The 22,406-nt window shown below is 37.0% G+C and overlaps 1 protein-coding gene across 4 annotated transcripts in view; it reads right to left on the minus strand.

Annotated features, from left to right (window-relative positions):
- The window catches only part of LOC763365 (tenascin-X), a 90,601-nt gene that overhangs the window by 12,381 nt on the left and 55,814 nt on the right, over positions 1-22,406 (minus strand). For 2 of the 4 annotated variants that reach the window (XM_030972280.1, XM_030972284.1), the window contains 16 exons: positions 20,852-21,136; positions 19,236-19,526; positions 18,707-18,985; positions 17,855-18,139; positions 17,047-17,337; positions 14,255-14,533; positions 13,284-13,562; positions 12,166-12,474; positions 11,171-11,449; positions 9,898-10,182; positions 7,583-7,870; positions 6,983-7,261; positions 5,520-5,804; positions 3,607-3,903; positions 3,125-3,397; positions 492-776 (listed from right to left, as the gene is read on the minus strand). In XM_030972280.1, the coding sequence (XP_030828140.1) occupies positions 492-776; positions 3,125-3,397; positions 3,607-3,903; positions 5,520-5,804; positions 6,983-7,261; positions 7,583-7,870; positions 9,898-10,182; positions 11,171-11,449; positions 12,166-12,474; positions 13,284-13,562; positions 14,255-14,533; positions 17,047-17,337; positions 17,855-18,139; positions 18,707-18,985; positions 19,236-19,526; positions 20,852-21,136 (4,569 nt within the window). The remainder of the gene's footprint in view (positions 1-491; positions 777-3,124; positions 3,398-3,606; positions 3,904-5,519; positions 5,805-6,982; positions 7,262-7,582; positions 7,871-9,897; positions 10,183-11,170; positions 11,450-12,165; positions 12,475-13,283; positions 13,563-14,254; positions 14,534-17,046; positions 17,338-17,854; positions 18,140-18,706; positions 18,986-19,235; positions 19,527-20,851; positions 21,137-22,406) is intronic. The other 2 variants (XM_030972281.1, XM_030972283.1) reach the window with 2 other exon arrangements.

Here is a 22,406-nt window from a genome sequence, read left to right on the forward strand (position 1 = left end):
TAATTCAAACAAGGGTTGGGTCCATGAAGACTGTACTGCTATTAAGACTGTATTAGGAATTAGTTATTTTGCAGGAACAAACTTTGTGTGAGTGTTAGCATTAGCAAATTTAGCACCTGTGTTATATTGGGCCCGACTTCAAAGGAAAAAAAAGGTGGGGAAAAGTTGCTTCTACATGAGGAAATTATTACGGACAATAATATATTACATGGTAAAATTATGTTATGCTTGTTCTTTTCTGCTGGGTCTTGTTTAAGCACCTTCTGGCACACATTAGCTTAAAAGACTATATCGGATTCTGTGTACGAGTTATCAGCCTCATCAACGGGCAAACTAACATTGCTTGTGGGGCCAAAATCCTACATATATTTCAAAATCTGAAAACTCCTCTTGAGAGATTTAAAACTCTAAATGTTGGGTTTTGATAGACAAACAATAAATTCTGCAAATAAACACTGCAGTTGAAGAAATATATTCTTCAAAATGTGCACCTGTAGTGACACGATCCACTTGTGGCCGGCTGTAACCTTCATCATTAAAGGACTCGATGGACACCTCATACTGTTTCTCTGGATCAAGGTCAACGAAGGCATAACTCTGCTGAAATTGGTCCACCTCCACAGTATCAGTTTCTCCTGTAGCAGGGTCAGTCAGCCTAATCCTGTAGCCAGTGGTATCTCCCCTGGAAGGCTCCCATTGGATGTTGATGCGGCTGGGAGTGGCTGTCAGCTCCATCCTGCTTGGAGCTTCAGGAGGGCTACGAGCTGGACCTGGTTCTTTGGTGTGGAATGTAACTAACACAATTACTCTACTGTCTTTTCCTAGACATACTTCCAATAGTACTACTAATTTGAATGCATTTATATCCCATTTAAACAAAAAAAAAGCATATTTTTTTATTCATTAATAAAAAAAAAATCTAAAAAAAACGGTTAAAAAAAAAATTAAAAAAAATTAAATGCCAACCGATTTTCAGATTTTTGGGTCAGTTGCAAAGGGCAATACAACAAGTTTTTATTTTAGGCCTAGTGTATAGCACACAGACCAAGGACTTTTTTTCTCTTTTGGCTTTTACAACCATTGTCTTTTGTTATTTTCTTAATTAGTTGTGGCAAGATATTGAAGTCATTTATTGCCTCATGTTGGAACAATGTTTTAATGCTCGCATTTGAATAATCAAAGAAACTTAAATTTGTTTTATAGTATGCCTGAATCTATGTCACCATGTAAATATTCTTATTTTCACTTTGCACTAATGTAATTCATGTACAAATTGGAGAAATGTAGCTCCCAAGAAAGTTCCAAATACATCAGCATATATTCATTAAGCTGAACAATTCACATCAAAATTTGAAGTAGCTTGTAAGAGTAAATTCAAAATAAAATCAGAAAACTTAAAAAGTTCAATTTTGTTTCTTCAAATGCATACTTTCATGTTAGTTTAAAGTAGGCATCCGCACCTTAAATGATCAACTGTGAATGAATGGTGACACATGGCATTTGAATGATGAGAGCATGTACATGGAGTGATATGACAATGATATGAAATGTCCAATCCTTAATGAATGGTATTTGAATGGTGGCACCATTAGTAAACCATGTATTCAAATGGTAGCAGTTGAGGATGACAAATGGTAGGCCAATGGTGAATGATGAATGATGGACCTATGTAGAATGGTGAAATGTAGACACATGATGGATGGCCGGATGGTAGATCAATGGTGGATCATAGACCAATGGTGGATGGTGAAATGTAGACCAATGGTGGATGGTAAATGGTGGAACAATGATGGATGGCCGGATGGTAGATCAATGGTGGATCATAGACCAATGGTGGATGGTGAAATGTAGACCAATGATGGATGGTGCATGGTAGACCAATGGCGGATGGTGAAATGTAGATCAATGATGGATGGTGCATGGTAGACCCATGGTGGATGGTGAAATATAGACCAATGATGGATGGTGCATGGTAGACCCATGGTGGATGGTGAAATGTAGACCAATGGTGGATGGTGCATGGTAGACCAATGGCGGATGGTGAAATGTAGACCAATGATGGATGGTGATATGTAGACCAATGATGGATGGTGAAATGTAGACCAATGGTGGATGGTGGATCGTAGACCAATGGTGGATGGCAAATGGTGGAACATTGATGGATGGTGAAATGTAGACCAATGATGGTTGGTAACTGGTAGACCAATGGCGGATGGTGAAATGTAGACCAATGATGTATGGTGCATGGTAGACCAATGGCGGATGGTGAAATGTAGATCAATGATGGATGGTGCATGGCAGACCAATGGCGGATGGTGAAATGTAGACCAATGATGGATGGTGCATGGTAGACCAATGGCGGATGGATCAATGATGGATGGTGCATGGTGAAATGTAGATCAATGATGGATGGTGCATGGTAGACCAATGCCGGATGGTGAAATGTAAACCAATGATGGATGGTGCATGGTAGACCAATGGCGGATGGATCAATGATGGATGGTGCATGGTGAAATGTAGATCAATGATGGATGGTGCATGGTAGACCAATGCCGGATGGTGAAATGTACATCAATGATGGATGGTAAATGGTAGACCAATGGTAAATGATAAAAAGTACATAGACCAATGATGGATATATTATGAATGGTAGACCAATGGTGGATGGTGAATGGAGGACCAATGATTGATGGTGAAATTTGATTTGATTTATTTACCAACAGCAATACATTTCATCCAATGATTTGACACATACAAGAAGAGAAAATATTGGTTGGTAAAAGTAGACCAACAATGGATAGTGGATGGTAGACCAATGACGGATGGTGGATGGTAGACCGATTGTGAATGGAGAATGGTAGATCAATGATCGATGGTGAACAGTGGTGCCATGGTGGATAGTGAATAGTAGACCAATGGTGGATGGTGAAATTGGTAGACCAATGATGGATGAAGAAAGAAAGGCCAAAGGTAAATGCTGAATTGTAGACCGATGGTGGATGATGAATGGTAAACCGATGGTTGATGCTTAATGGTGGGCCAATGGTGGAGGCTGAATGGCAAGCCAGACGTGTGTCATCATTTTATTAGAGTGGTGAAAAGAAGAGAATCATCTATAACCAACCTGTCCTGAGTTTAGCAGAGATAGGCATTGAACTCCCAGCAGAATTAAGGCTTGTCAACTCAGCTGTATATATGGTGTCTGGATCCAAGTCTTCAAATGTGTATTCATTTGTATTGGGTCCCAGCTTTTTTGAAAAGATGTCTGGGAATGTAACAGTTCCTAGTGTAAGTTGATATCCATCAATAAGTGTCCCTGGTTCCCTCCATGACAGAGTAGCACTGGTCGAAGTGGTCTCTGCAGCCAGACCCTCTGGCCTACCCGGAAGCGCTTGTTCTGGAAAGATGCAATGAATTATGTAGGCCACATTAGTGCATTTGTCTACAAAAGCCTATAAATCATTTATAAAGAACTACTCCATCTGACAATGTGATATTAACAGCATGATCTTACATAAAATTATCTATCATAATTATAATGAAGGCTAGCTCATTCATTACCTCTCTTGTACATGTAATACTATAATACACTGTAAACAAACTTACCAGTCCTGCCGGTTGCCCTGGCAGGCCTGCTCTCTCCTGCTTGGTTGACAGAACTGACAGTCACCACAAAGTCTGTATCTGGTTGCAGATTTCTCAGTAGAATCTGGTCTTTGCGGCTATTCACTCTCTCTTCAACCTCATTGGGTGGAAATCCCCTGGATGCCCTTCCAGCTCGCACAATATAGCCAGTGGCGCCTTCTTGAGGGTTCCAACTTACTCTCAGGTTGTTGCCTTCTGATGTGACATCTACTCCAGACGGTGTTTCTGGAATACCTGGCTGAGCAGTTTCATCACCAGCTATCATGATTTTCAAATCAACAACACTATCCATTTAGTTGGTATTATCAATTAAAGTACATGCTTGTTGGCTAAATCTTTGAAGTATTGTTTAAAACAATGGTAGTCAAGAAGCATGCCATCCCTTGAACTATGAATAAATACAAGAAGTGAAAACCATGATCACTGAATAGTAAAACGTAGGTGAAGACTGGCTCTCCTTTAGGAATTAGCTGCATGAGAAGACTATAGGTTTGCCATCAGAACAGCATACAGAAGTCTAACTCCTTTACTCCCCCTGACAAAAAAAACTGATTTCATTCATTAGAGAGCATAAAAGGAACATAACCGGCTTCTCTGCATTAGCTAGTTGTTAATAACAAAGATTTTTTTGGACCTCAAGAAATTGCAAGCAAATTTCTAAATTGCTTCCAGGCATCCTTTTCAGAGGATGAGGTTTGCCCGATGTCCAAAAAAAATGCGACTTCCAAAACACATGTCTGAAGTCATCCGACATCTTGGTTGGTGATGGCTACTGACTCACAATTTTTTTTTTCAAGACAAGCAGGCCCAAGGCAATGGTGGTTTACCATCCGTTCTGTTAAAGCAAACTGCAATAGTGCTTTCCTCCATATTACAGCATATCTTCTCTCTATCACTATCATCAAGCAAAGTTCTAGACTTATACAAACTATAGCCAGTATCTGTCCAGCATTCCAATTAGGTGAAATGACAGATCCCTCAAATCATTGACCTGTTGCACTAGTAAGATGAAATGTACAGTGAAAGTGTAAATCAATACCATCTGTAATAGTGTTAATATCACCAGCATGCAGCATGGGTTACAAGAGTGAGTGAATAGCTTACCTGTTTGGTATTACCGGGTCAAGGTTCCTGTTCTGTTGATGCATGTGTACTCTTTCAAGACATTTTGTGGTGCTTTCGACAAGAGGAAGATTAATATCTTGCTTGGTAAGCACTCAAAAAAGTTTAATAAAGGCAGAAACGCCTGCTCTTGGATAAAAGCTGTCCTCTTTATCTTTTCCAATAACTACATAACGTAATAACTTTTCATTTTCATTTCATCATGATCTCTCTGATGTTTGGGAATATAATTTATGATAGAATTACCTCATATTTCCCATATTTAGATTATTCATAAGTTGGTTTGATTTGATCGATATTCCTATTTCTCCACGTTGATGAAAATGTACTGCTAAATACGAAGAATTTCAGAAGATGTTTGTCCACTTACCATATTTTGATACTGTACATTAGTCTGTACAAGATAAACTTTCTCCCATTATTTGCCAGAACTACACTTAATTTTGACAATTTATTCATCTATTCATGTTACCTTTATTAAAAATGTGGCATCTATAACAAATGAAATTGCCAAATAAATCATAAATAAATTGAAATATTAATAAATTGTAACCATATATATGACACTGGTGCACTTTATTCAGCCCTATGTTATAATCTATTCTGGTTGGGATCTCCGACATTCACCATGATAAATACCGGAGAAAAAAAATCATAGTACTCTATTTACCCCTTTTGTTCCCAAACCTCAAAACTAGGTCTAAATGGGTATTCAGTCACCATCTGACTAGCTATAGGCAGGCCACACTTACCGGAACCTGTTCGAGTTTGTCTTGTTACGGGTTCACTCTCTCCATCTGGTGAGGTAGATACAAGATTGACTTGGTAGTCTGTGTCAGGGTCTAGGCCATCCACAGAAAGACTTCTTGCATCAGCAGGGAGTCTCCTTGAGAATTGTTGTGGGTTAGAGGGAGTTCCAACATCCAACCTGTATCCAGCGATGTTGCTTCCTTCTGGTTGCCCCCAGGTTACATCAATAGAATCATCGCCAGGGGTTACTCTTGTAGGAGATGGTTTTTTGGGCAGTCGATTTTTCCCTGGATAAACAAGTTTGAATAACATCTACAATGAACTGCATATTTTGAAAATGTGACCTTTTCTTTCCAATAGAATATGGAGTAATCATTATCAATTTGATATATTTGCAAATCTGATAGCTTCATCACACAATTGAAACCTTACTTTTGAAACATTTTTTGTAATATTCGATATAATATTTTCTAGATTAAAATTTCCCTACGCCATTTCAACAACACTGTCTGGATAAATCATCCATGGTTCAGAGTTGTCGCCTTCATTATATGTAACTGCTACAAAGGGATAAAATTATTTTTCTGGATTTGTTATGGACGGACGGCAGTGTTACTATATCCCCTCTGACTTCGCCAGTTAGGTTATAATTAATGACAGATAGGCTAAAGTTCAATTTTTTCCTTTACTTGTTGTCTTGAAGCCCCTCTAAAGTGTTGGGAGACCCAAAAATTAGATGGCAAAATTTCGCTTAAATTGTATCATAATGTGAAAGAGGATGTCATTTAAGATACATTTCCGCAAGGATTTTCAAAACAAATGTGTTTGAAGTCGAATATTAATGAAAGAATAAAAAAATTAGGTTTTCTGTCTACAACAGAAAACCCAAATTATGACTTGTTTTATCAATATTTGTCTTCAAATGCTTTTTGCGGGGAGAGGGAAATCTTTGCAGAAGTGTGTCTTAAACGACATTCTCTTTCACATTATCATACAATTTAAGTGAAATTTTGCAATCAAATTTTTGGCAAATTTAGGGTTCCCAACATTTCAGAGGGGCTCTAACATGAGGGCCCCACTTTGAATAATGAAGAGGTTATCCAGGTAAATCGTGGAAGCGCTTGTCATTTTTCAATTATCAGTTTTATCAAATTTTAAAACTGCACAATAATAATACTAATAATAGCTCACATTTATAATGCGCCTAATACTTTGTTTCTAGGCGTGGAACATATTATTACCCCGGTCACCGGATTCAGGCTTACCCGCAACACAATGTATGCACATTTTCCACTCCCTGGGGAGTATTCTATCCAGTCGCTAATCCAACCACATTAAATTTCGCACACAGTATCAAACACTGGATAGCACTTTGTGAAGGCCTGTACTACAGCTAATAGCTTGTGAATAAATAACACAATCAACTTCTGGGTGTCAAGGTCCCCAACAAATCCTCTGCACTTACTTGTTCTAGCTCTCCTTGTGACAGGGTCACTATCTCCTGATGGTGAGGTGGAATACAATTTGACTTGATAATCTGTACTTGGGTCTAGGTCTGGAATAGTGAAATCTCTTGTACCCCGAGGAAATGGCATTGAGAACTGGTTGGGATCAGATGGAGTTCCAACTTCCATTCTGTATCCAGTAACACTGTCATCTTCAGGTTCATCCCATCTGACTGCTATTGAATCATAGCGTGGGTTTGCCTTTGTGTTGACTGGGCGCCTAGGGCTTCGGCTACGACCTACATTTAAGAATGAAAGAAACCGTGGTGATTGATGTCTTAACTAACCAAGAACTCCAGATAGTATAAATTGGATAATACTTTGTATGCTAGCAATAATGTATAATGCATGTATGATTTACAATGAATGAGTTCACAATAATTCAGAAATTTTTCTATTGCTTATCAAAATAACACATAATTTCTTTAAAATGATGCTCTTGTTCTTTTTGCACACTTATTTTTTAGGATACATAACAAAACAAGAATAAGAATTAAATAGAGTTCCTGTTATAAAAAGAAGCAACAGCACACATATTACATGTGTGTTTCATTACTCACTAGGCTGTGTCCTAAAACCTTGTCGAACAGGCTCACTTTCCCCGTCTGGGCCATAAGCTTGGACAGACACCTGGTAATCCCTATCAGGACGCAGCCCAGTTTGCCTGAAACTGGTTGTTTTTGGAACACGTTCAGAGAACTGAGTTGGGTTGTCAGGGGGCCCAACATTGACGATGTAGCCCTCGATGTTATCACTGCCTGAAGGTCCCCAGTTGATATCCACTGAATCGGCATCCTCGTTCAAACGTAAGCCATTCGGAGGGGAAGATCCTCTAGAACCACTGCGCCCTGTACACACCAAAGAAGTAACAGATTATTGACCCCATCACATGTACAAGTACATTAAACTTTAATAAAGTGAGACACTTTCTTCGAGTTTGGAGTTAAAAGAACATGAATACACCCTGACAGAACTTTCACCAAACCTGAAATTATGAGTACAGTATACATGTACAAACTTTGTTTTATATGAAAATCGGGAGTGCGTCTTATACACAGGTATACAATTTTTTTTTTTTTTTTTTTTAAGTGTCGATTTATGCTCCCTTTACCTGCACTGTGCCTGGCAATGTCTCCCAGCTCAGTCATACAAGGTGTGTTGACTCACCACTCGCACCAATACAGTCACAGTAAGATACTGTAGGAAGTTATTTGAAGTGGCACAGTAAAACTATATTAGATTATATAATCTGTAATCCAGGTTACAAAGTTGCCAGAGTAATGTACTCTCACTATTTGTCACCTAGGTTATAGTGATGGCACAGCATCGAACTGTAGGATTGAACAACAACAACACTACCTGTATGGCCGGATTTTTGTTTGGACTTTGTTACCATTATTTGTGACAAGTTCACAATAACAAATCAGCGCCTTCAACTGCATCTCGCAGTAAAATAAAGGTCCTTCCCCGGGTGCATTTTTGAACAAAAAAATAAAAAATAAAAGATTCCCTCCCCCCCCCCCCCCCCAAAAAAAAAAATATGAGTGTGTCTTATACAAAGGTGCGTCTTATACACAGAGATTTACGGTATAAATATGCTTAGAATCTTTGCTTTGCCACCTGGATTTTGGACAGTTTATCACCAATACACTTTCATGAGCAAAAATGTTACTATGTGTCATCTCATTATTAATTCTGCATTAAATATCCTGTATTGACATAAACTTCACAATGAAGGCACCCATTCCTATTTCAGAAAGAGAAAAGTAGACCTTCTTAATCTAAACATGATATTAACCCTATTTTAACTGGGCTATTTCAGACCAGGTTTTTACTGGAGGGGGGGGGTCAATTTGACCCCCCCCCTAAGATCTCGGCTGTTTCACCGCCGATCGCCGCGAAAATTTGCATGCATGTCAAGTGAAGTGTATAGAATACTATGGTAATTTCAAATTTTTGAAAAATTCACTCATTTGCATATTTATGGTAATTTATGCAAATAAGGTCATCAAATTCACATTTCTGCCCATAAATCATAGATTATTCATGTTTACGTATTCTTTTTCACTACATAAATTTATTAGACCATTTGGAATAATAATACAACACAAAAAATTGGAAGAGCCAGGTTATTCCTTATGTTATCTCTTGTTTTTATAATTTCTTATGTATTTCATTGTTTTTTTAACTTATGTATTTTATTGTTTTTGTTGTTTTATTTCATATATAACTACAATTCAACTATTTTGACCCCAAAACAAACATCTAAACTTTAAACAAGACTGAATAACGAATGTTTTTATCTATTTTAGGAAAAATGACTTTTACATACAATTTGTACACAAATCACGAAAATGAGCGATTTTCGGGCTGACATGCTAAGACAAAAGGTCACGTGACCTTGTAACCGTAGGTCCGATTTTCGAAAAAATCGGTTTTAAAGATGCATAAGACTCGAAAGTAAAAAGTCGTGAAAGGAAAATTTTATATCTGCCGCGGTTTCGGAGTAGTCGCGAAATTTCTACAGGGGGGAGTCAAATTGACCCCCCCCCAGTTAACATAGGGTTAAACAGTCATATTCTTGGTGGGATTTGTTGCCCATAACACGGAAGAGATTAATGACTATTAAGTACAGTACACTGTAATTATTCAAGATATTGATTTACTTAGCCCATGCCATTGAACAATTGCCTGTTCTTCAACTGCATGCTACATCTTGAATGAGGCCATTACATGTTTCTCATATACGACTCAAAGACCAATATTTAAGATACGGATGGCACACAATCCATACCGTTCTGGTATTGTACACCTCTTGGTCAAAATGATGATTAAAGAATTGTAGCCACTGCTTGTGAACAACAATCAAACTTACGTGTTTTGGCAGACTTTCTTACAGGCTCACTCTCTCCAGTCGGTGAGGTGGATACTACACTGACTTGGTAATCTGAATCTGGATCCAGTCCTGGAACATTGACTGAATTGGTTCCTCGAGGGATTCGCTGAGAGAACATTGACCGGGGATCAGATGGCGTTCCAACATCCACCCTGTATCCATCAACATTTTCATCATCTGGATCTTCCCAGTTAACATCAATGGAATCAGGCCTTGATGAAGTTGCTCTCGTACGTTGGGGGCGCTGTGGACGCCGTGTTGGTCCTGGATGAATTAATTCAAGAGTTTAGATACCACTTCTGGCCACATATCGTCGCTGTTTTCAGGAAGTGACGGTAGTGAAAAAAAATTGCATTCACTTTGCGTTACGATTTTCCTCACTACTGTCACTTCGTGAAAACAAGGACGATATGATGCTCTCCTACTGACAATACTGGTATGAATATTCTTTTTAAATACCACTCTAGTTAGGTCTAACAAAAAAAGACGTTGTAATGCCCTTTGCGACCGACCTAAAAATCTTGAAATCTACTGTCGGCTTTTTGAATTTAAATTTTTTTTAAAAAAATGTATTAAAGCTTTCAAAACTAAGGAATATCAGCCCAAAGAGGGAGCAACAACAAAAAAATAATAAAAAACGATTTCAGACCAACAGACCCGTGCTTTGGCACCTAAAGAGCAATACAAAATCTTTTTTTGTTAGGTCTTATGGAAATCTATAACTTGAGAGGAATTTGTGGCTTGTTAAAGTACAAATACTAATACTGACACTCAACATAAATTGTTACATGTTCAAGGATGCATTTTCTTCAGTCGTTAGACGATCATGACACAATTAAATTACTCTCACTCTCAAGTCAGAATGATCAATAGTATCTTAAAGGAGAACTAAACCCAAACTACATCGATTAGTACCGGTATGTGTACGTAGCCATTGTTTCGAAAGTGCTGCGAAAGTGCAGTGACGTATGAACGGACGAACCTAGGGTGGCTGCAGGCTAAAGATGTGGTCGGTACTTGTGGTCGCTTTATTTAATTTATGTCAGAAATTTTTAGTCAATTTTATAGCATTTATGTCTTTACTATGAATAGTCTTTTTTTAACACCAGTTATTTTTTTTTTAATGAATTATTTTAGTATGATATATTCGAAATAGACATAACAAAAAATGTACAACAATTGTATTCGTACGAACATGTATTTACCTGTATATAGATCACATCATTGCAAATAATAGGAAACAAACACTCACTTGTTCTAGCACTCCTTCTTACAGGTTCACTTTCACCAGATGGGGAGGTAGATACTAGATTGACTTGATAATCTGTATCTGGTGTTAAGCCTGGGATATCAGCACTGGTTGTTCCACGTTCATAGTCTCTTGTAAACTGCCGAGGATTAGAAGGAGTTCCAACTTCCAATCTGTATCCTTCCACATCGTCTCCTTCAGGTTCTTCCCATTCAACACCCAATGAATCGTATCGTCTGTTCACTCTGGTACCAGTTGGGGGCTTTGGGCTTGTGGATTGCCCTACAAGAAAATGACAGGTTATTCATGTTTGTAATTTCATAGAAGTTTTGATACATTGCATGATTTTCTATTGCTTCATAATAATGCAGAACACAGACCAAGAATTATGAAGTGGACAGACTAAATAGAGTAAAATGTTCATTAAACTTTACACAAAAATGAAATCGTAAGCAAATATATTTATATGTACAGATCAATAAAGAAATAATACATAAGATTTATAAGGCGCCAAATCCACTTGACAGTCAAATGCTCAAGGCGCAGCTTGTGCAAGAAATGAAATATGTACATGATACATTTATACAAAGTGCAATAGGAAAGGTACAGACATGAAAGGTTATGGTAATCAATTATAAGCTAAATTAAACAGATATTTCTTAAGATTGTTTTTTAACACTTCAGCAGAGCTGCTATTCTTAATCCATTGGGGGAGAGTATTCCATAATGAAGGCCCAGCATGAGCGAAGGTTTGCTCCCCCCCACTTTGTTTTAACCCTAGGAGTAACAAGTAAGCCAGAGTTTTGAGAACATAGCTGTCTAGAAGGAAAGTAATGCCTAATTAAGCTGATGTTGTACTGCGGAGCAGAGCCATGCATACAGTGAAATAATAGCAATAGCAAATGTCCAGAAATAGTGAAAAGAACAGTTTCACTTAATAATTTCAAGTCAAGTATATACTAAAATGACACACATATTATCAATGTTATTATACTCACTAGGCCTTGTCCTGAAGCCTTGTTGAATAGGCTCACTTTCCCCTTCTGAATCAAATGATTTGATAGAAACTTGATAATCTGTTTCAGGTTCAAGTCCATCTTGCCTAAATCTCCTTCTCTCGCTACTTGGAACACGCTGTGTAAACTGATTTGGGTTGGCCTCAGTGCCCATGTTGACAACATAACCATCTACATCATTTGTTGCAGGTTCCCAGTTGACTGTAGCTCTATCAGAACCTTCTCTGATTTGCATCCCATTTGGAGGAGAGTTTGCTGCTCCTCCTGGACTTGGTCTGGACCCAGCTGCTCCTGTGGACATAAAATAGATTGAAAGCTACATTAAGAAATGAAATTTGCAATCACTATTTGGCCCGTCTCAATTATTACTGTTTGGGGATTTTTGTAGAAAAAAAGAAAAAAAAATCTTACTTCTCAAATAACTGTATCTCTTAAAAAATGCCTACTATATTAAATAAGATGCTTTGTACATATGACTTTCTAACAATACAATACAATATTTTTCATTTCACTCAGTTTTAGGCGTAGAAACTGTTACAAAGACTACCGAAAGTCCCATCGTATACATGCAGCTACGTGATAAGTAATTATTTTTGTCTAGTCTGAACACCATATAACAAATTGCTGTCATTACAAAATGACTTTCAGCGAAACACACATTTTCGAACAAACTCAATAAAGAATTAGGGTCCCTTCTCGTCTGAATGTCTTATCGTACAAAAGCTATACAACAGGGCGGAGATTATAGTGAGTATGCACCGATGATTGGCCAGCTGTCCTGTCAACTGACCCCTTCATAATTAGATTCTTTACATGTTTCTCCAAACAACACTCTTTTCACATGTCCCTTTTGCCAAGGTTCTTTAAATAATGTTACTCTAAGCTGAAGAGGCTATTACGCTCAGAACACTGGAGTTCATGTACATTGATCATATCATATATGTGTGCTTGAGGAGCAATGTTTGATTAAATAAAAAAAACGAATTTGTTTGTCATATATACAGAGAGTGGGGTGACAAAGGAGGCATACACTGCCTCTGGCACCATCTTCCAATCTCATAAATACAGAAAACATGCATGCCAATAACAGTTACACTCACTTGTCCTAGCAGCCTTTGTTAATGGTTCACTTTCTTCAACTCCTGCAGTAGATACTATGTTAACTTGATAATCTGTGTCTGGGTCTAGACCTGGGAAAGATGCCCTTGTTGTTCCACGAGGAATTCGCTGTGTGAACTGTCTTGGGTTAGAAGGAGTTCCAACATCCACCCTGTATCCATCAATATTGTCTCCTTTTGCTTCATCCCAACTTACATCCAGAGAATCAGAGCTTGGGTTCACTCGAGAACGGGCTGGGCGTTTTGGAAGTCGGTTGCGTCCTATAGGATATTGTAAGAATAAACCTTTACAATTACCTGCTCAACTTTTGAATATCAACTTCTGCCGATTACATAACATAAATGTATCAGTAGACCAACAAAATGGCCTGCTTCAAGCTGTTCATAAAAGTTGGTATTACTAATGTCCTTTGGCAAGATATTAATCTACATTTGCCATTTTCCACCCAGGTGTAGTAAACAGGTACCCAGTAGAAGAAAATAAATTCCTTGAATACTTGGGTGCCATATCATGCCAGGTTGGCTAAAGCTAGGGTAATAATATAATTGGCTTGCAGGGCCCTCCAGGAGAACAGTACTAATATTGATGAGGCTACCATGGGTAAGCAAGACATGTTATTACAATTATTATCATTGTTATTATTATTACAAATGGGCAAGACAGTTTTGCACACATCAATAATTTGGTTTGCAAAACTGTTACCCCAGGTTTAACAAGTGTAATTATTTTGAAGTACACAAAATAATCATATTATGCATCACATAAATTGTTTGGTGGAAACCATTTCCCATGGATAGGTGCTTCATATGTACTTCTGCTTTCAAACATTGGAGTGTGGACTTTCAGCTATATTGCACTAGGCTCATGCTGGTCATTACTCTTTTCACACTTCATTGTGGCCAAGGCCAAGATGATGACATAAATTTCCTGAAGTATTGACACTACCACTAACTTGTTCTTCCTCTCCTTGTGATGGGTTCACTATCTCCTGATGGTGACGTCGAATATAATTTGACTTGATAATCTGTATCTGGATCTAGGTCTGGAATGGTGAAATCTCTTGTGCCTCGAGGGAAATTCCAAGAGGCCTGGTTAGGTTCATCAGGAGTCCCAACTTCCATTCTGTATCCAGTAACACTGTCATCTTCAGGTTCATCCCACTTGACTGCTATTGAATCGTAGCGTGTATTTGCCTTGGTGTTGGTTGGGGCTTTGGGGCCTCGACTTCGCTCTGCAAACAAACAATGGATATAGAATAACTTTGTGCAATTATTTAGAAATAAATGTACCCATGTAACTTAATATTTCATAGTTCTTCTAAATGAATTTTATTTGAATTTTATGCCTGGCTCCTGGCAAGCGAACAGCACTAAAGCCATAAAAGCTCAGTAGAATACTAAGCACACATCCCAAATACAGCTTACTATGTAACCTGCATTAGAGGATGCCTCACTGTTGTATGTTTGCGCAGACACACCGACCAATAGATCTAACTCTAAATTATAATGCATGTAAAATGCAAAAGTTGTGATAAGATATCAGATAAGTGGCACACATCATTATCGGCAAAAGATTTAAAAACTCAGATTAGATCTATTTCTTCATTGTACATCTTGTCTAAATCTAGTTTAGATTGTTTTTTAATATTGTGAGGAAAAGAATTCTACAAAAATGTTTCATTTTGATTAAGCTATGAATTCTTGTGTTTAAGTAATAATAAAAATAATATGTATATTTATATATAGCGCCGGTATCGCCAGGCTCTGACGCTCATGGCGCTGTACATAATTATTACAATCTCAAACATATCACTAACATGATAATGGTATCATAAATGTATATACACAACTAATATGGTTTAAAAAGAAAAATGTCATTATCTCGCCTATTGTAAAAAAAATTGCAAATGCAACATTGTTTTGCAGGTTATGTTGTAAGGATATTAAAACAAAAGAATACATAGATCATACAATTTGTCCCAATTACATGAAGTAAAAACAGGAAAATAAGCATTCTTTATGGTAAGCATATACCCAATTATGTGCAGAATTAATGGTTAAATAGCCCACCTAGCCCTGTATTTGATAAACATATTAAATAAAAACCTGATTGAAAAATAAGGATAAAGAAGAACTTTTTGTTGATTTCATATAAATTTGAAAATCAAGTCAAAAGTTAAAATAGCATAATTGATTTATTTGAAGAAGTTTTGAAGCCTCCACTCAGCCTTAAAAGATAAAATATTGAGAAAGAAAGTGCAAGTTGGTTAGGCATTATGGAGACAACACACTTTTTGTAATTATTAATACATTTGCGTCATTAAGCATTAGTAAATCACAGATTTCTAGGTACAAGATTTTGAAGCCCACACCTAATCATCTGTTCCTATAAGGGAAAACATTCAGAATGAAAAATGGACAAAAAGTATCAAGAGTTTTTTGTTTGGTGTGAATAAAATTGCATACATTTGCAAGAATATAGTAAGTCACAAAATTATTGAAAGAAGGTTTAAAATCCCCAACAAAAACTAGTGCAAGAAACAGAGAGAACGAAAATTGGTAATGAATATAAGAGAAGAAGCATGTATTATGATTGTGAAAGGAGAGATGCATTAATCAGCAGGATTACATACAGTTCTGTGTACAGGTTTTGAAACCCCCACATACAGATAGATATACATACACACACTGGAGCCAGTTGCATAGTCCCCTTCATAACTCAGTACATCAGGGAAAATCATGCATTGCATGAACCTCTTTAATGAACAGAACAAACAAATAAACACAGGACAATAACATTTTTAAACATTTTTTTTTTTTTTTTTTTTTTTTTTTTTTTTTACTTCAATGCATTTTAAAAAAATTCACTCAAGTATTTATTCTTTATATAGAGCATAAGCATTTCTTTTATTACAATGCATAAGCAATTTCATTACATTGATTTTAGCATTTATTTATAAGAGAAAGGTTAATACATTGCAAAATTAATGTACGATGAGTGTACATCTGTTTTGTAGCTGCATATTATTACGGTTACTCACAAGTTAGTACTTAACACATATTAATATCTTAATATCTATATGCTTAATTTGGCAGATTTTTTTCTCAAAAATTTCAAAATTAATGTACGATGAGTGTACATCTGTTTTGTAGCTGCATATTATTTAAGTCACTCACAAGTTAGTACATCACACATTTTAATATCTAAAGCAGGGTTTCTAAAATAGGACGATTCATATATTCTTAAAGAGACATGGAATATCAATTTATGTTTACTCTTTATATTTGTACCACTTTATTTCCACTCATTTATATTTAGTTGTTTATCAGATTGACATGGTGGCATCAGTATATGCAAATATGCCACTGTGGACTAAATCAATAAATGTATTTGGGCTCATTGAAGAGGAATATTTAGTAAATATACATGTACATGTAAATGTAAAATAAATGATATTGCGTGACAATTATATGTAAAAAATGCTACATATGTGTTTCAGACATGATTGTACAATCTTCTTTGGGACTGACCTGCCTCCATTCACATTACAATTCACTGGAAATCATGGATGGAATATCCATTATCTAGAATATATAAATGTAAATGTATCTTTCAATACAACTAGACCACTGTGGGACCATAATCAAGAAGTTCCTCATCTTGCTGGTAATTTCCATTTAGTTACTAAAACTATAATATGGACTTCAAGCAAGAATGATTGCAGTGTATCTTGACAGTACTCACTAGGCTTTGTCCTAAACCCTTGTTGAATAGGATCACTCTCCCCATCTGAGCCATATGCCTTGACAGAAACTTGGTAATCTGTACTTGGACGAAGGCCCTTTTGCCTTAAACTTGTGGTGGTCTTGGGAACATTTTGAGAGAACTGAGTTGGGTTGCTTGGGGTCCCTATGTCGACAGTGTAGCCATCAATGTTATCACTTCCTGAGGGATCCCAATTAACTGTCACAGAAGAAGGTTCTTCATCCAACCGCATGCGATTTGGAGGGGAGATGCGCTGCGGGCTAGGCCTCTCTGTAAGATACAGCAACTCATAATTTTTGGTTTACTGTAACAAGGTGCTGTTCTGATGATAATTTCACACTTCAATGAAATTTGCAAAAATAACAATTGTTGAAAATTATAAGAAACTTAAAAAGTGATTTATCCACTGTGCTTTCTTATACAGGTAAAGACATTTGTAGTGAGATCTTTCTAAAGGCATGATATCTAATATCATTATAAAGTAGAGAATGAGCACTTCACAGATAATGTTTTGCAAAATGGCATTCATTCTAAATTTACAATGTTGTCTGAGACAAAAAATAAAGGAAGACATTACATGTATCAAAAACATTCACAATTTTGCTAAATATGAACTACAGTTATTTAACTCAAGTGAGCATCATGACAAGCTGTTTCTTAATTCTGGGGCCTAATTTTACTTAAGTTTAAAATGGAAATTGAAATAAAAACTTTGAAAGATTGTGACCAAAACATTTGCACAAAATCCTTTGAACATCCATGTCTGAGTCATGACTATTTTACTTACGTGTTCTGACAGACTTTCTTACAGGATCACTCTCTCCAGTCGGTGAGGTGGATACTACACTGACTTGGTATTCTGAATCTTCATCTAGGCCTGGAACACTGACTGAATTGGTTCCTCGAGGGATTCGCTGTGAGAACTTTGACCTAGGATTGGATGGTGTTCCAACATCTACCCTGTATCCATCAACACTTTCATCATCTGGATCTTGCCAGTTGACATCAATGGAATCAGGCCTTGATGAAGTTGCTCTCGTACGTTGGGGGCGCTGTGGACGTCGTGTTCGCCCTAAATAACACAGTACAGACAAGTATACATGAACAGATGCTTTTCTCTTTCATGGACATTGTAAAGTTTGAATCTTTATTGACCCCTCTTCTACAAACTTTATATTCTTCATTTCATTCTTTATTAGAAATAATGATATCACGAATCGTATTTCAAGTACATTATTGACTACAGTAATATTATTCAGTTGGGGCTTAAAGGCACTATAGCCTCAAAGTTTGTTGGATATACTGACCTTTTGTAGAGGAAATCTGCATTTCCTAAATGAAGTAATTTCTCTTATGTGTACATGATTTTTGAGCCATTTTAATCTGACTATAGAGGACTTTTTGAAGATGTGAAAGAGTTGAAAAGAGAATCTTGAGGGGTATAATCAGGAATAGTTCATACACAATTTTCTGCTGGGTTGTGGTAGAAATGTCATCATATTAGCTAATTACGATATACATATATGCTTCATTAGAGCCCTTATCATGTTCCATGTTTACAAACTGAGGACAATTAACCTGTTAAACTCCTGAATTCTCTATGTCACTCGACTCCAATAGGCAACAAGTTAACACTCACTTGTTCTAGCTCTCCTTCTTACAGGTTCACTGTCTCCAGATGGAGATGTAGATACTAGATTGACTTGATAATCTGTTTCTGGGTCTAAACCAGGAACATTGGCAGCCGTCGTTCCACGATCAAATTCCCTTACAAACTGGCGGGGATTAGAGGGTGTTCCAACTTCCAGTCTGTATCCATCAACATTCTCATCTTCAGGTTCTTCCCATTGCACTCCCATAGAATCGTATCGTGGGTTTGTTCTGACACCAGTCGGGGACTTGGTGGTTTGGGGTCGTCCTGAAAACACAATAAGATTATCAATATTAATCTATTTCCAAACACAGATGACAAAGCCATCAGTACATACATATCAGAGTATCAATACAATTACATAATGCTATCTTCTACAATACATAACTTGAATAAGTCTTGATTTCTACATAGTTTTCTCTAATAATAATGCAATAATGATACATGAATAAAATCTTGTATAACTATACTTGGCTTTAACTCTTATTTGAACACATTGGGCAATTGTTATACTTACTAGGTCTTGTCCTGAAGCCCCTTTGAATAGGTTCGCTTTCTCCGTTTGAATCAAATGACTTAAGAGAAACTTGATAATCTGTATCAGGTTCAAGCCCATCTTGCCTAAACCTCCTTCTTTCCCCACTTGGAACACGCTGTGTAAACTGATTTGGGTTGGCCTCAGTGCCCATGTTGACAATGTAACCATCTACGTCATTGGTTGCAGGTTCCCAATTCACTGTCGCTGACTCGATACTTTCCCTTACTTGCATGCCATTTGGACGGGAGGGGCGTCTAGTACCGTCGCCTCCTGCGGATTTCAACAAATAAGTTCATATTGACAATCAGCTATATGTTTGACTGCAATAGGCTTAACCATTGACATAAAAGAAGACTATTTCCTGGATCACAAATAATATGCACAAACATATCATAATATTACACATTACACAATTCTGAACTTTGAACAAAATCATTACCGACTCAAAATGTTTGACCTTTCTGAACTATTCTTTCGAGACCTGGGTGTTTTAATCGACAAAAATCTTACTTTTCAACAGCACATTAAAAACGTATGTAAATCGGCATCTTTTGGAATCTTCAAAATTGGGAAAATTAGGAAACTACTTGACCGGCCCACAACAGCAAAATTAACCCATGCATTTGTATCCTCCCACCTTGATTACTGTAATTCAATTTTTTCTGGTCTTCCGCAATCGTCCCTACTTCCACTTCAAAGAATTCAGAATACTGCTGCAAGGCTTGTTACTCTCTCGAGAAAGTTTGAGCACATAACCCCAATATTGCGTTCTCTTCATTGGCTTCCCATACACCATCGTATCACATTCAAAGTTCTTCTTCTTACATACAAAATTCTCCATGGCCAAGCCCCTAAATATCTTTCAGATTTGATTTCCTTACGTTCTTCTAGTTCTTTAAGACCTCTTCGATCATCATCAACCTTGCAGTTAACCCTCGGACCTCGTACCGCTACAAAATATGGCAACCGAGCTTTCTCAGTAAATGCCCCTATCCTTTGGAACAAATTACCAGCGCACTTTCATAATATTCATTCTCTCGACCAATTCAAGTCCTTGCTGAAAACGCACCTTTTTAATTCATAAATAATATTCTGCAGTTGTGAGTCGGTCAAAGGAGGTGCACACCGTCTTATTTTTTGTTTGTTCGATCCTATATTTGATCCTATGTTTGACCTCTTGTATGTATGTTTGTTTGATCTCACTCTTATCTTATTTTTTTAATTATTATATATGCATGATTTATTGAATAAAGAACAGATGTATAAGTTGTGTGTTTATTATAAGTTTTGGTAAATAATTGTTAAGTCAGAATATGGTGCGCTTAGAGACACCAGTATTAAGCGCCTTATAAATATTGTTTATTATTATTATTATTATTCTTTGAAAGATGTATATTTATTCTATAGGTGCTTTAGTTCAAAATAAATGCCCTCAGATCTCTCATCATGTTTGGGTGACAGATGTGATAAATATGCTGGTCATTTCAGATCTCCATGCTCACTTGTTCTGCATCATCAAATAGCATAAAAACGTTTTTTAATGTTAACCATTGTAATATGTTTGAAGCAAGCACGCTTAAAGAATGCACACTTACGAGTTCTGACAGGCTTTCTTGCAGGTTCACTCTCTCCAGATGGTGAGGTGGATACTACACTGACTTGGTATTGTGAGTCTGGGTTTAGGTTTGGAATAGAGGCCCTTGTTGTTCCAGTAGGGTATCGCCTTGAGAAGTCTCTACGTGGATCAGCAGGAGTTCCAACATCAACTCTGAATCCATCAACACTGTCATCTGTAGGTGCTTCCCAGTTGACATCAATGGAATCAGGACTTGATGAACTCGCTCTAGTGCGTTGGGGACGCTTTGGACGTCGTGTTGGCCCTGGATAAATGAATTTAAGAGAGTTGTTACCATTTTCACAAAGGTTTGATGCTTTCTTCATGGTTTCAATAATGTATATTGTGTTTGCCGGCGATAAGGCCGCAGCGCGCATAGGTCGCACCCCCAACTTTGACATTTCGTAGAGGAAAAAAAAACAAAAAAAAAACGGACCAAACAAAATAATTGTAATGATCTTGTAGAACACTCTTTTTTTTTACAAACTGATACCAAATTCATCAATATTCTTATAAATTTACAAGAAGTTTACCTTATAAATGATAGTAATTTAGCAGATCTTCATAGATTTTTAAGCTAGTACTGTATCGCAGGCAGATTTGGTATCCTACAATACACCTACCACGATGTGCGGTGTAATCCGGAATTGCGTTTTGGACCTGCGCAGTTGCGTTGCGCGGCATCTGCTAGCTCCTTAAGTAACGGTCTGTCCCTTCTTTTACTATTTTGGCGATGCAATGTTACGGGCTTGGATCTAGATCTATCGGCAGATTTTTATTAGAAAAATAACTTTTCCGTCTTCATGTCAACTATGCATCATAAAATTGTCTGTAAGTTGTGTGGAGTTATTCTAGAATTGTCGTGTACCATTGTCTAGTCATCCTACCGTTCATAGTCCCATATGTTCAAACGGACATGCTGTTTTGACCGCTGAATTTTGTTGTTGTAGCGTAAAGGCCGCATCTCAACTTTTTGATATTTTTTCTTCCAAAAACACTGCGGCCTTATCGCCGGCAAATACGGTATGACTTTTATAGTATGTGGATCATTAACCATAAAAATGATATTTTGGTTTTTTATATCCTGCAACAAAAATTTGTTGGCTTTTGATTGGTTGAGAGCTCGTCACATGACCAGAAATATTTGACCTATTTTTAGAAAGTACTATATGAGCGTACTATTTTGGTTTACTATTTGGGAATTGAAAAAAAAAATGTGAATTTTTTTTTTGAATTGAATCAATTTTTTTTTTCAAATCTTAATTTAATGAAAACAAAATAATTTAAATCTTTTTAGATAAAAATTGACATTTTTTTGTTCTAAAATATTTTTTCCCCAATTTTTTTTTTCTCTTTTTTTTGAAATAAATTTTTGATGCAGGATATCAAACAAATATACCATGCCTTCTATTCAAGGTACTGGTTAAACTATGGGCCTCGGTGACTCCAAAAGTACAATTTGCTTCGGGGCTGCGCCCCTCAGCAAATAGTACTATTGGAGTCACCACTTGCGCATAGTTTTAACCAGAACCTCT

The sequence above is a fragment of the Strongylocentrotus purpuratus genome, unplaced genomic scaffold (assembly GCF_000002235.5).
Source record: "Strongylocentrotus purpuratus isolate Spur 01 unplaced genomic scaffold, Spur_5.0 spur5_scaffold_6, whole genome shotgun sequence".
NCBI lineage: Eukaryota > Metazoa > Echinodermata > Echinoidea > Camarodonta > Strongylocentrotidae > Strongylocentrotus > Strongylocentrotus purpuratus.